The sequence below is a fragment of the Protopterus annectens genome, chromosome 1.part1 (assembly GCF_019279795.1).
Source record: "Protopterus annectens isolate FY-2018-M chromosome 1.part1, PAN1.0, whole genome shotgun sequence".
Lineage (NCBI taxonomy): Eukaryota > Metazoa > Chordata > Ceratodontiformes > Protopteridae > Protopterus > Protopterus annectens.
This window is the reverse complement of record NC_056726.1, coordinates 991,899,524-991,914,503: the sequence shown is the minus strand read 5'-3', so window position 1 is coordinate 991,914,503 and position 14,980 is coordinate 991,899,524. Positions and strand designations below refer to the sequence as shown.

The 14,980-nt window shown below is 43.6% G+C and overlaps 1 protein-coding gene across 1 annotated transcript in view; it reads right to left on the bottom strand.

Annotated features, from left to right (window-relative positions):
- Positions 1-14,980, bottom strand: part of TSPAN14 (tetraspanin 14) — an 826,639-nt gene that overhangs the window by 557,611 nt on the left and 254,048 nt on the right. Inside the window, exon 3 of the mRNA XM_044079435.1 lies at positions 14,846-14,896. Coding sequence (XP_043935370.1) covers positions 14,846-14,896 — 51 coding nt within the window. The remainder of the gene's footprint in view (positions 1-14,845; positions 14,897-14,980) is intronic.

Sequence of the window (14,980 nt, the reverse complement as noted above, 5' to 3'; positions counted from 1 at the left end):
TATTCTGAATGTGTGGATCCTCCAACCTAATTTCTAACAGTCCTTTCAAATTCCTGCCCCTTTTCCTGACAAAAGAAGGAAAGCTGGGCATAGAATTCTTAGAATTACTTTACAACAGACCATTACCTATCAAGCTAGGGAAATAAGAAGTTATGTACTCACCATAACGTTCCATGGGAGTTATTCATCTCGCCTTCATTCTTGACTGATGGGTTCGGCTCCGGTACGGCCGTATGCAAAGCTCGAGGTCTTCCAGTAGCTCAAGGCCAAGCCCCTATCCCATGATGCACTGTGAATTACCTCAGATCTTATTTGCTGTGTGTAATATAACCATATAAATGAGTTATCCTACTATGGAAAGGAAGAAATTGAGCAACCAGGATGAGACCAACATCCAGGTCAACTATCAGCCAAGAGGGGGAAGGAAGGAAGGACGTAAGAATGAAGGCAAGATGAACAACTCACATGGAACGTTATGGTAAGTACATAACTTCTTAATGTGAAGTTGTTCAATCTCGCCGTTCATTCTTGACTGATGGGTAGTGTCCCTAGCACCATCGATCTCGGGTGGCTCACGGGAGTACATTCTTCAGGACTGTAGACCCAAAGGAAGCCTTGTCCCTGGAGGCCTTATCAACTTTGTAATGAGTGATAAAGATATGAGGTTTTGACCAAGTGGCTACTGCACAAATGTTATCAAGGGGCAATTTGGCTTGGAACGCAGGGGATATAGAAACTGCTCTGGTTGAGTGAGCTTTAATCTTGCGTTGCAAAGGCATATTAGCAGCTGAGTAGACAAAGGTGATACAATCAGATACCTTTTCTGGATTCAGAGAATGAGCTGGTCTGACTGCCTGATATTGTTTGTTCTGTCCAAATAAAATCTGAGCTGTCTGAACATCAAGTTTGTGCAGCATATATTCCAATTTATTGGAATGATTAGGGAAGAAATCTGGTAACTCAATGACTTGGTCGATATTAGTTTCTGAACAAACTTTGGGCAGAAAAGAGGGATTTGTCCTAAGAGATACTCTGTCAGCATGAAAAATCAAATAAGGAGGGCTGATAGATAAGGCTTGAAGTTCTGACACACTGTGGGCAGAAGTAATAGCCACCAGAAATATGGTTTTCCATGACAAATATTTGAGGTCACAAGATGATATTGGTTCAAACGGGGGAAGGATTATACGTGACAGCATAAAATTTAGATTTCATGGAGAATAGGGCATTTTCACAGGTGGTCTCATATGAAATGTTCCAATGTTCCCTTGAGAAAGGCCTTGGATAACTTGTGGGACATATGTAACCCGTCAATCTATAGATGAAAGATATAGTAGCCAACTGGACCCAAACGGTTCCGGCTGCTGCACCTTTGTTCAAAATCATAGTCAAGAATTCTAGCATGGATGTCAAGGAGGTTTGGGAAGGATTAATGTTCTGCTTAGAGGCCCATATGGAAAATCTCTTCCACTTACTAAGATATAATTTCCTAGTGGATGGCTTATGAGAAGACAACAGGATCTGTTTCGTCTCACTGGAGAGGTTATGAAGCCTGGCTATGAGGGGAACTGGAGCAGCCAAGCTGTCAGCTTCAATGACTGCAGAGAAGGATGAAGGTCTCCCGACGGATGTGTCAGAAGGTCTGGAACTGGGTCCAGAATCCAGGGATCCTCCAAAAGATGTCGAAGGAATGAGAACCAAATCTGCAGAGGCCAATGAGGGGCTATAAGAATGATGGTCCTTCCCAGGGATTTTTCTTTCTGTAGAACTTTGGGTATCAATGGGATATGCGTTGCCAACAGAAAGTGCTGGGAGGAAACAGCCCACTGCCAAACTCTGAGGGCTTCTCGGCACAGGGGGTAAGATCTGGATCCCCCTTGCTTGTTCAGGTACCAGACTGACATATTGTCAGTCTGAATTGCAATCGTTCCTAGGGGAAGAGAGTCCTGGAAGTACTGCAACACCAAAAGAACTGCTCTCATCTCCAGAACATTGATATGCAAGTGTGACTCCTGATCTGTCCATATGCCTTGGACAGTCTTTCCCTGAAAATACCCCTCCCACCCTATCAGGGAAGCGTCCATGGTCATAGTGACTATTGGAGGGGGTAGAACAAAGGGGCATCCTATGGTGAGATGAAGATATGTCAACCACCACTGGAGATCTTTTTTGCAAGAGCTCGTAATCAATATCGTGTGGTCCATGGGAAGTTCCTGGTAAGACCACTGAGTGAACAACAGCCATTGAAGAATCCACATATGCATTCTTGCTAGTGGTATGGCTAGAACTGCTGCAGCCATCAAACCCAATACTTTCAGAACTTCTGAAGCTGGTGCTGTGACTTTCGATACCAATGTGCTGACATGCTGCCGAAGAAAGAAGACTCTTTCGATTGGTAGCCTTAGAGTGCTGGTTGAGGTGTCTAGCTCTGCCCCGATAAAAACGATATGCTGCAATGGCAACAAGGCAGACTTTTCTGAGTTGACTGTAATGCCTAAATGATTGCAGAATGACAGAGTGTACTACCTTGCCTGAATCAGTTGATGCCTGGTGGTGGCGGTAAGGAGCCAATCATCTGGGTATGGAAACACCTGGAATCCTAGACGTCTCAGGTGAGCCGTGACCACTGCCATGCATTTGGTGAACACTCTGGTGGTTGTAGTGAGACCAAAGGGCAGGGCTCAAAACTGATAATGATTGGCTCCCAGCCGGAAACGCAGGTGATCTCTGGATGGCCTGGCCATCTTTATGTGGTAGTACGCATCCTTGAGATCTAATGAGCACATCCAATTGTCTTTCCCTAAGAAGGGAAGTATAGACTGGAGCGTGACCATCCGGAAAGTACAGTTGTGTACATTTACCATAAATGTAGATGTTCGAGTGTATTCACTGTTGCAGTCATTACATTTGGGTAATCTGCTTGCAGGTTGCCCTCAGTCAGCCTGAATAACAAAGTCTTGGGTCCTGCATTGGCTGCTGTCTCCTCTTCCATGACATCAGGTCGCTAGGGATATAAAACATGCAGCCGACGCCATTTTCTTTAGTTTTTCTTGCCCCCGATAAGGTAGCAATATTATATATATATATATATATATATATATATATATATATATATATATATATATATATATATATATATATATATACACACACACACACATGCATCAATATAAACTTTACCTTCTACAACCTATATGTGTATTTGCTTGTAGATGAAGACGGAGAAGGAAAGATAAACTGTAAAATGACAGGGGGATGGCGGGAGGGTAACCTGGACTGTAACCGTGAATACACTCAAACATCTACATGTATGGTAAGTGTACACAACTGTACTATGTTATTCATGTTTCACTGTTGCAGTCATTACATTTGGGTAGAATCCCAAAGCTACGGTTGGGAGGCTGGAGCTAAACAGCATTAGGTGCGGCTATAAGGCCCTGCAGCACCGCAGTGGCAAAGCCTGCCCTGGACTTAGGGTAGAGAGGCAAATGGTAATGCTTTGTAAAGGTGTGAACAGAAATCCAAGTAGCAGCCTCTAGAATGTCTTTGTCGGTACTCCTCTGAGAAAGGCTGCTGAAGTAGCTGCAGCTCTGGTGGAATGAGACCTAAGGCCCTTGGCACAGGTTTACCATGGTGTGAGTAGCAGAAACGGATGCAGTGGCTTATCCACTGTGAAACTATCTGCTTTGAGATAGCCTTTCCATCTGATCCTGCAGCATATGACACTAGAAATTGCTCAGTTTTTCTTAGAGCTTTTGTCCTGGTCAAGTAGAATCTTAGCTGTCTGTGTATGTCCAAGGAATGCAGAATTCTCTCCCCTTTGTTCTGCGGATTTGGATAAAAAGTTGGCAGATGGATTGTTTGGTTAAGAGCCACAATGGAAACCACCTTAGGCATAAAAGTAGGATTTGTCCTCAGAGACACCCTGTCTGGGTAAAATATGATAAAAGGCTCTACAGCCATGAGGGCCTGTAGCTCTAAAACCCTTCTTGCTGAAGTAATTGCTAGTAGTAGGGCTGTCTTCCATGATAAGAACTTTATATCAGCGGTAGTGGCTGGTTCAAATGGAGGTAGGGTGAGCTTTTCCAACACATAATTGAGGTCCCATGCAGGTAATGGTGATCTTTTAGGAGGCCTTAGGTTTTTGGCTCCTCTAAGATACTGCTTTAGTAAGGGATGAGAAAAGATTGGTGGCTTTGGATTGTAATGAGCCGAAATGGCAGAGGCATGGATTTTGATTGATGAGAAAGATAGGCCTTTGTCAAGCAACTCAGTTAAGTATTGTAATATCTGAGGAATATGAGGTTCTGCTGTATCAGTTCCTTGTGCTTGATTCCAAGCACAAAATCTCTTCCATTTGTCAGCATAAGATCTTCTAGTACTAGGCCTTCTGGCTTCCAAAATGACATCCGTCACAGCTTTACTGAGAGGTGTCGTTGGTATGATTAACCGATTAGCCATGCTGCCAGGTTCAGAGTCTGTAGTTGATCGTACAGGATCCGATTGTTTTGCTGGGACAGCAGTTGTGGTCTATTGAGGCAAGATCCAAGCTGGGTATTGATACAAGTTCTTTAGGATTGTGTACCAGTATTGGCAGGGCCAGTCCAGAGCAACTAATATCATCTTTGGCTTCTCTTGTCTGACTTTTAGGAGGACTTTGGGTAGAAGAGGCAGAGGAGGAAAGGCGTAAACTGACAGGTTTTTCCATCTAAAAGATACGGTGTCCACTTTCCATGCTTGTCTGTGATAAGTCCTTGTGCAGAATCTTTTCAATTGATAATTTTGAGGAGAGGCGATGCTGAATACTTGTGGATTTAGTTTGCACTTGTGAGGATCCATAAGGTTTCTGCTTAAATAGTCTGCCAGAGTGTTCTGTTTTCCTGGCAGGAATTGAGCTTGAAGTTTTATCTGGAAGGTCAAAGCTGTGTCCCACAGTGCCATGGCTAATCTGCAAAGGGGGTATGAGTGTGTGCCCCCCTTGCTTGTTTATATACCACATGACTGTGGTGTTGTCAGTCTATCAGTAGTTGTCCTGGATGAATTAAGTCCTTGAATGCTGTTAGGGCATTTTGAACGGCTAGCATCTCTTTCTGGTTGATGTGTAGATGCATTTGATATGGTGCCCATATGCCTTGAATGCATCTTCCTGCCCCCCCCCCCCCCCCCCCAGGTATAATCTGATGCATCTGTTGTTAAGGTTTGGCTGGCAGGGGGTAAAGTGAAGGGCCTTTTCCCACCATAGAAACTCCTGTTGCAGACAGGGGATGAGAGGAATCATTGTTTCCAGACTGTGTGAATGCCGACTCCATAAACTTTTTAGGTACCATTGAAGTTTCCTCATATGCAGTCTTGCATATGAATTAGTAGAATGCAGGATGCCATAAAGCCCAGAGCCTGCAGAATTTGTCTTGCAGAAGACTGGGTCTTTGTTGCCATCAGTTTGAAGTAGTCAGTTGCCTTTGTTTGTCTGATGTGAGGTAAGCCATCTGGGCAGTTGTATGCAAGCTTGCACCCAGGAATGTTATCTTTTGAGAGGGTACCAGTTGTGATTTCTTTTCATTAATTGTATACCCTAGGCATGCTAGAAGCCTTTTCACAAACGCCAGGTGTCGTATTCAAGAGTGTCCTTGTTCTCTGCTTGAATGAGAAAGTCGTCCAAGTAAGGATATATTTGAATACTTCTTAGTCTGCAAAATGCAATTACTGGTGCCAGGCACTTTGTAAAGACCCTGGGCACAATAGATAAGCCAAAGGGCAGTGCAGAGAATTGGTAATGCATTAAGCCAGCCTTGAATCTGAGGTATCTTCTGCACGACCGTCTTACTGGGACATGCAGGTATGCCTCTTTTAAATCTAAAGTCACCAGCCAAGCATTCCTGCCCAGCATGGGCAGAAGCTGTTGCAAAGTGAGCATTTTGAATTTTGGAATGTCCAGGTATGTGTTCAAAATCGATAAATCCAGTATTGGCCGCCAGGCCTTGTCCTTTCTGGGTACCAAGAACAGTCTTGAGTAAAAACCTTGTCCTTTTTCCTGTTCTAGTACTATCTGAATGGCCCCCATATCCATGAGGGACGTAACCGGTTTCTGTGCCTCTGCCCATTGTTTTTTGGCAGGTCTGGCCAACCATTTGTCACTGGCAGAGTGTGGAAATGGAATATGTATCCCTGTGATACGATGTTCAGTACCCACTTGTCCTGGGTTATTAACTGCCAATTTTGAGCAAAAAGTGCTAATTTTCCCCCTATGGGTGCTGCCAAAAGATAAGTGCTTGGTGTAGGCAGAGGGAAGTCATTGGAATTGCTTTCTGTAGGTTTGCGCTTTATCTCCTCCAGATTTGGAGGTGGATGTGCCCCACTGCTTTGACCTGTATGAGTCTTGAGCTTGGTACCTGGAACCCTTAGGGAGTCTGGATTTGCCCCTTTGTGCTCTGTCTGACAAAGGAAAGGACCAATATTTTGTAGGCCAGTGTCTACTGAATCTAGGTGGCTGCACTTGTAAAAAAATGTTTTAACAGTTTGCATAGTCTTAGATTCGTCTTCCATTTTCTTTAAAACCTCTTCTGCCTTAATACCAAACAGAGAATCATGCTGTAAAGGTGCATCTAGTAATTTAGCTTTAACATGATCAGGCAAATTTTGTTCCTTTAACCATACATGCCTCCTAATCACAGATCCAGTAACTGCGGCCCTGCAGGAGGCCTCTAAAGAATCAAAACCACATTGCAAAGTATGCTTTCCAACTTGTTCAGCTGCAAGCAACAATTCCTGCAATTCCTTACTTTCTGCACATTCTGAAATCAATATAATTTTCCGTTTCAACAATCCCATAACATGTTGTTGGTACTTAAGCATATGAAATTGACAGTCTAAGGCCCTGATTGCCAAGGCTGCAGATGTATAAATCTTTTTTCCCCATCTGTCCAGCGCCCTGGAATTTCTGTCGGAGGCGGTAGGGTTTTTTGCTGTTGAGGCCTTAACTCCCTTAGGACCCTGTGAAATAGTTGCAGAATCAGCAGCAGGGTTTCTAAATAAAAATTTATGAGAGTCAGGGACCCTGCAATACCTGTCAGGCTTACTGGGAGCCGGAGGTAGAGTCAGGGGTCAGGCTTGACTCTGAAAAAACATCATCCACAATGTTTAACACCGGGGGAATGGTTAAAGGCTTGTGCTGAGGGAGAAGGAGGAAATCCCTGAGCCTTTTTTTTGATTCTGAGAAGTCTTGACTCTCCCAGTGAAAATGCTCCCTTAAAGTATGCAAGGTTTCTCCAAATGAATAATCCTCAGGAGGAGATGCAGATGGAATAGACTCCTCAGCATCCGAATCCTCATAGGGAGCTAAAGATAATTCCTGATCAGAAGAGGAATCAGAAGAAATAGAAACCTGATCTGAAGATTCATAGTCAGGGTCTTGCCTAGGCCTCTTTTCTGGAGGGGGATGGGTACCCCTGATCAAGGTAATAAGGTCTTCAGCCATTTTGATCATCTGTTTTTTTAGGCATAGAGGCCTGTGCACGTGGTTCAGGCATATGTTTTTAGTTTTAGAAGGCGTCTTTGCCTTTGGTTTTGCAGCTTTCACTGGTTTGATGTAAAAATGTTGAGGTCTGAATACACCCTCAGAAGCCGGTGCCTGCTCAGCGGCTCCGGACCCATCTGAGGGAGATACATCCATCAGTCTAATACCTTGAGTATCTTGCGGCATGCCTGACTCCACATGGGTGTCGGAAGAGGCCTGCGACTCTAAGGTAGCGGGTATCAGGGGCTGCAAAAGTGCCTCACTGAGTACTGGCAAACCGGTGACTGGCTTAGAAGAAGCTTCGTCGTCTGTTTTGGATCTCAACTGCCTTTCTCTGTCCTTTTGTTTGCATTTTTATATGTAGTCCGGTAGTCGGATTGCTATCAGACGACATCTCTGGGTAGTTAAATCTGTTGCCAAAATACTTAGATGCAAAAATATACCGACGCTTAATAGTGCATTGGTTAAATCTAGCACAAATCCGACAGCCAGGCACATTGTGGTCAGGGCCTAGGCAAGGAATACAGTATAAATGGAAATCCTTATCAGGTATTTGCTTCGCACAAGTAATACAATTATTAACTTTTTCTGACATCAGTAGAAAGCAAGAAAAAAGTTTCCCCAACGGGGTACTTAGCTTTATTGAAGACTTCGGTTCTTAAACTCAAATGCGAATATTTCAGCAGTCGGCCGACCGGCACTTGCGAAATGCTTCTGCTTCGGGCACCACGCAGCAAGAAAGACTAAAGAAAATGGCGTTGGCTGCATGTTTTATACCCCCGACGACCTGACATCATGGAAGAGGCGACTGCAACCGACGCAGGACCCAAGACTTAGTTATTCAGGCCGACTGAGGGCAACCTGCCAGCAGATTACCCAAATGCAATGACTGCAACAGTGAAACGCGAAGAACATCTTCTCTTTCTTTACATATTGGTTGAGACTGCTGAGGTCAAAAATGGGTCTCCAGTCCCCCATTTTCTTTGGAACCAAAAAGAACCTTGAGTAAGTTCCGGATACTATTTGGTCTGCTGGGACTGGCTGGATGACTCTTTTCTAGCAACTTGTGGACCTCTATAGTTGCTTGTTCCCGGGAACTGGGTGGAACATCTGGGATTCTCCTTATGGATGGGGGGGTGGCAAATGGTAAGAAGTACCCTCTGGAAATACTTTGTACCTAGCTGTCTTTTGTTATTTCTTGCCAGGCATCTGGATACAAAGATAAGCAAACTCGACTGCCTCCAGAGCAGGACAGTCGGGCCTCCTTTCAGGAGTGCTGGTAGGGTTGACCAGAGGAGTGACCTCTGTCACCCTGATGTCACGGACCCCTCTGCTGTGAGGGCATCTTCTTCCACTATTACCCCCTCTCCTCTGCCCCTGGAGGGGGGGTTCACCACGTGTGTCCTGAAAGGCTCCTTGGGCTTTCCGGAACCACATTTTTCCTCCCCTTTGGCCTTTGGAATAAGGCCGGGTAGGGGTAGAAAAATGGACTCAGACGGCAGACAGTCTTTCCCTCCTGTTCACACCTGGTCAGAGTTTCCTTTACTTTAGGCCCTAAAAGGGATGAGCCATCAAAAGGGGTGTTTAGGAAGGATGAGCGATTCCCGTAACCGCTGCCCTACTCATATTCCATCAGCTGCATAGGATATGAGACGCATGGATGAGTTGACAATACAGTTTAGGGTAGCAAGCTGGGCAGCAACTTTGTCAGAGGCCCCTGCAGCTACTGTACCCTGTAGAGCATCTCCCAACTCCTTAAGATCTTTTTACAACCTAGTGAAATGGGTTAAGTAGTTCAGTAAGCGGACAGCAAAAGTTGCTGAACTAAACATGCGTTTCCCATATCTATCTATTATCCTAGACTCTCTATTAGGAGGATGGATAGACGAGGAAGTCTCAGACACTTCCTTTTTGGTGGCCGCCACCACCACCATGGCATCAACAGGGACTCCTTTGGATAAGAAGGTTTTATCTGGAGGAGCTGATATGAACTTGTTAGGCCTCCTAGGAACAGGCTCTATGGACTCCGGTGATTCCCACGCCCTCAGAGAGACCAACTGCATGAACTCATTGAAGGGCGGAGACACCCAAGAGGTGGAGGGTTGAGACCCAAAAGCCTTCAGGAGAACTGACATCCTTAGTAGGGCTTTTGTAATGCCAATCACCCCTCTGCCTAAGGATCTCAAGTATCTCAAAGGAGATATCCTCAGAGGATGAACGCGGGGACCCTTTTGACTCATCCAAGTCAGTGTCAGATGTTAACGACTCCTGTGGGGAGTCCAAGTATCTCCTCTTGCAAAATCTCTTCCTGGGAACCTCGTCAGTGGGAACCTCTGGGGAGGTCTCGGAAGAGCAGATGGCATCCTGTGGGGATACCTGAGGCTCTGGGTCTCTACGCCTAGCCTGGATGATGGAAGCAGAAGCAGACACAGGCGCTTTAGGGGATGAGGAAGCAAGGACTGAAGTAGAGGATGTCTTGGGGGACAAATCTCTCCTCATGGCCTCGAAGGCACCATGGCTCCGATGGGGAAGGAACCGACGGATCCGAGGGAACTGTCAAACCCTCCCGCACTGAGACAGAGGTAGGAAGCCCAGAGAGGAAGAGTCAGCACCGACAAGTTGGTCTGACTATCCTCCCCAGATCCGACTGGAGAGTGTCGGTTCCTAGAGTCTCCGGTCAGCACCGAGAACGTCAGAGTGGATAGAGCCAAGGATACTTGAGCAGGCCTGGGCTCCACAAGCAACAGGTCTGCTTCCTCTGACTCCGAAGGGCTGGTATGGCTCAGAGGAGGAGGAGTCAAAGACAGAGTAGTGGTCTTCGGCTGCAAAGCCGCTTGGGTCAGATCAGACAACAATTTAGCAAGGCCTGGTGCCTGTAAAAGCACCAATCAATCCATATCCAAATCCGACAGGCTGACAGATGACCTAGATGATTGCACCGATGGTGCTGACTATCAGATGCCGTGGCAAACTAGATCTGAGGTAATTCACAGTGCATCATGGGACAGGGACTTGGCCTCGAGCTACTGGAAGACCTCAAGCTTTGCATACGGCCGTAGTGGAGCTGATGGATCGGCTCCGAACCCATCAGTCAAGAATGAACGGCAAGAATGAACTTCACATTGCTCTCTTTTCACATCTATTTGTCTAGGAAAACTTCAAATGTCTTCATTAAGCCTCTGCAGTTCTATCCTTTTGCAATCCTCTTCCTCCGACATTACCCAGCACAAATTAATGTGCATATGCTCATTTGCCATTCTAGGATTCTTCCCCTACAATACCATCAATAAGGTTTTAGAAAAAGTTCAAGAATCAGACTGGCAGTTAGCACACAGGATAAAGGCTATGACCTAATAATGAACTACTTTTTGTAATTCAAAGTTTGATTTCATCAGCCTGCCTATTGTGAGACTGAGCAAGTCACTTAACCAGAGAGCGCTTTGGTCAGTTAAGAAAAATAAGGCTAGGCTTCTCGGACATCTCCTGGACTGCATGCCTAATAAACACATAAACTGGCTTCTTGATCGCATCCTGCCAATTAAAAAACATGACCTCTGGAACTAAGCGCAGACTAAAGGGCATTCCACCTTCTGGCCTAGATTTAGAATAAATGCCTTCTTTAAAATACCCCACTCTCCAACCACCTTGAACAGACAAACAATATAATGTTCCAAAATTTTAGAATTCTTCATCTTCACTGAACAGATACTTGGCCACTTGCCAAAAAATTCTTCTTGCCGGAATATAGCCCATCATTAGTTGCATCTACTTGTCAAAATATTAAGCTGCATTAAGGATATATATAATTAAATCTACGGATTTATGACTTTTACCCCCACCCAAAAGACTACCACTGCTGTCTTACAAAGAGGTAATTGGCTACTCAACAAAGCACATTCAGTTCTCCTACTGGGACCACTCCTATTTAAAATACTCAACTTGAGAACACTCCCATTCTTTGCCAGCAAGCCTTCCCTCACCTCGCTGCAGTACTACCTTAAGTTCCATGCCAGCACTACTGTGATACTTAGATGCCCTCAACAAGCTCCTGGGCAAACACATACTGAAGTCACAGGGCCAAAGTATTAAACTCACTGCCTATGATATTTAGAGGCTTCACTGACTTCAAAAACAGCTTCACTTGTAACTGTTACAGTACCTCCATGATAAAACCAAATATCAGTGCTTCTACCAAAAAACATGATCCAAGTCCATGTCATATAACCCCATCATCTATCAATAAGCCCTTCAAATGCAATGCTTAGGAGTCACATCTGACTCTTATGGTGACCCCATAAATAGCCACAACCATCCACAGTTTACTAGGCATAATAAAAGGAAATAGATTCCCAGGACTTTTTTATGGTCCCAAAAAACATGCGGACTATTTAGATTCACCAGTCCACCTACAGTATATTTGTGGATGTGGAAGATATGCAGACTTCAGTTTGGTTCTCGGCTGATAAGCCCTCTCTGTGAAGAACCTCTTGGCTATGAGACAACACTACTACTCACTGTGTCACCCCAATAAGTACTTACATGGTAGCAAATACGTTTGACACGAATTTCTCAGCTTCAGTCTGTTTAATACCCAGTTCTAATAGTTTACCTCCTGCAACTCAAACTCGCCCAAAAGACCACGTGTACATATAGAGTTTCCTCATTCAAAAATGCATTTTATATATACATATATATATATATATATATATATATATATATATATATATAAAATATTTATTTATTTTTTTAAACTCTGCACAGGAGACATTTTAGTGGTAAACATGCAAATCAGCAATGTTTTGTCTCAATATAATGTACTAGATCAAGAATTTCTGGCATCCTTTCATTCAGTTGTTTTGTTTAATTTGTAAAAATTTTCTACACAGGTTGCCAATTTTTGATAGTTAGTTTAACACTTTACTTTTGCAAATTAGAAGTCATCTATGTTCTGTAAAACGCTCACCAGAGATTAGGGCATTACAAAAGGATAACAAACAAAAAAACTCGTGTTTTCTTCACTGAAATGAAACATTTTTTTTTTTAACAAAATAAAACTGTATGCACCAAATTTTCAACAAGGGACCTGGTATTTTAATGGTATTGTAGTGGGTATCTTGCATGTCAAAACTTACTACCCAAAAATAATTTTCCATTTCTAAGAGAGAACTCTAGATTATTTCATCCTAGACTTCTGCAAGCCCCTGGCAATATATCTGTGAGCCAAAGCCATCAACTTTTGGTGGACAGGCCTCATTTTCTGGATAAAAGCATGGAGACAGGTATACATGTCCTGTGTAGGGTATGAGTTCCCTTACATGGTCCAGTAATTTACAACACAAGAATAAATACTTGGCTGTTCCACAACCGTTCTGAAGACACTTTGTAATTGACTCCTCCTAGATGAGCGCAACTGGGGACATGATCAACAAATTATAAAAGAGAAACTAGCCTGCCACATCACTGTAAACTGTACTTAAACTGCATTATGTCTATTCTAAGAAAATAGAAAGGATATTCCAAATCCTGCTTGTCTAGACTGCTCCAGAGACCCTACCTTCAGAAAGGAGAGGCAATTCAGCAGACAATCCCTTTTCAGCTGATGCCGGACAGCCAAAGAAATACAGATTCTTGAACATGCAATTCCTTTAAGGAAAACTGAATGTTTTAAAGGTCTAAACCAGGTTCAAGCCACTTAAAAGCACCACCTTGTAGTTGTAATGATTCACTTTCCAGTTTTCTCTACTCTAGCTTCTTCCGAATGTTCACACCTTGTATCCCCAATCCCACCCCATATCACGAGTTTGGTTCCATACTCCCAATCCCATCCCATGCCACAAGTGAGATTCCATTTTCCCAATCCAACCCTATACCATGAGTGTGGTTCCATATTCCCAATTCCACCACTTTATACAATTTCTCATTTGGCTGCAAAACTACTGTACAGAAAAGCAGCTGCTACCACTGTTCATTCCTAATACATGATCTACATCCATTCAAATACAACAAAATACATTTCAGTGACTGAATGTCTTTCCATATTTCAACCCCTTTACTTCCTGCATAGAATGCATCCTACCATTACACCTATATACCCTATATATTAAAAATGTAAATAAAATGAAAGATCTCTGTCAGTGACGGTTACTGGTGCCAATGGGTCTATATCAGAACATAGAAGTATTAAAACTTTGAATGTTCTGATTTCAACACTATTCAGTGAATGCTAAGAATAGCGAAGCTGCAGAACAGTGAATTCTTTCCTTGGGAAAGAATTCGGTTGGCCGTTTCTGTGGCTTTGCTATTCTTAGCGCTGTGGTGGAAAGTTACGGGTTGGGTTCAGGTAAGTGTGCGATTGTTTGTACGTTACAGTTAGGGGCGGGTTAAGTGAGTTAGGGTTAGGGCACAGGTTAGGCGTGTGTGCGATAGTGACAGACTTTAGGGTTAGGGGCAGTTTAAGTGAGTTAGGGTTAGGGCACGGGTTAGGTGAGTGTGCGATAGTGACGGACCTTAGGGTTACGGTTTGGGTTAAGGTAAGTGGGTAGATAGTAGTGTATGTTTAGTTTAGTGTAACGTTAGATGTAGGAATTTAAGTTTATGTGTGTGGTTGCTGTTTGATGTGCTTGTGTTGTGTGTATATGTGTTTCGGAGCAGCGATTTTTTTCCATGGGAAAAAACTCGCTGTTCTGAATGTTCGATATTTTCATGTTTAGATGTCTGGGGTCGATGAAATAGCATTCGCTATTTTCATCTTTCGATAACGTGATATAAATGCAGTGCCAACGGTCACTTTTGTGCAAGACAATGATTCGGTTATCTGCTATAGGTGTAGGGACAATTTGTGACCGCTATTTCAGAAAATGTGAAACAGGAAAAGTTAAACACTTCCTATACTCCCAGAGCCCTGAATCAACAAAATCATAACTGTGCACATCGATTTCCCACAGCAGTGCTTTTTTGTGTAGGTGTGTGCATCTTGCACTGTGCAGGTTATGTGAACTAAGCTATCAGTTGTTAAACAGTTATAAGTAAGCCTAATTAACATTGCAAACATTATTTCTCAATCTCCATTCCCCACCAGATATTTAGTATAGACTGCTGTGGGCGGCTTTTTCTGGTTACACACCATCAAGTTTTTGCAATGCATAGCAGTGTCTGTTACAGTTAAGAATCAAATTATCACTAATACTAAGGTCTGACAGGCAGTGAAAGAGCACTGAGTGACCAGTTCCATCAATACAAACATTTCCAAAAGCATTATACACAAGGATACCAAACTCTGTCTCAGGTGGAAAATCGGTGCAAGTGGGAACAGTAAGGTTAGTCACACTTTACCTTCTCACTCCAAGCCCAAAAGCCAGCTCCTAGAAATGCTACTCCAGCCACCTACAAAATGAAAAAAGAAAATATCAATTTAGGAGGATGCAAGTTTCTAAAACATATTTGATAAATAAGTAGTATATATACACA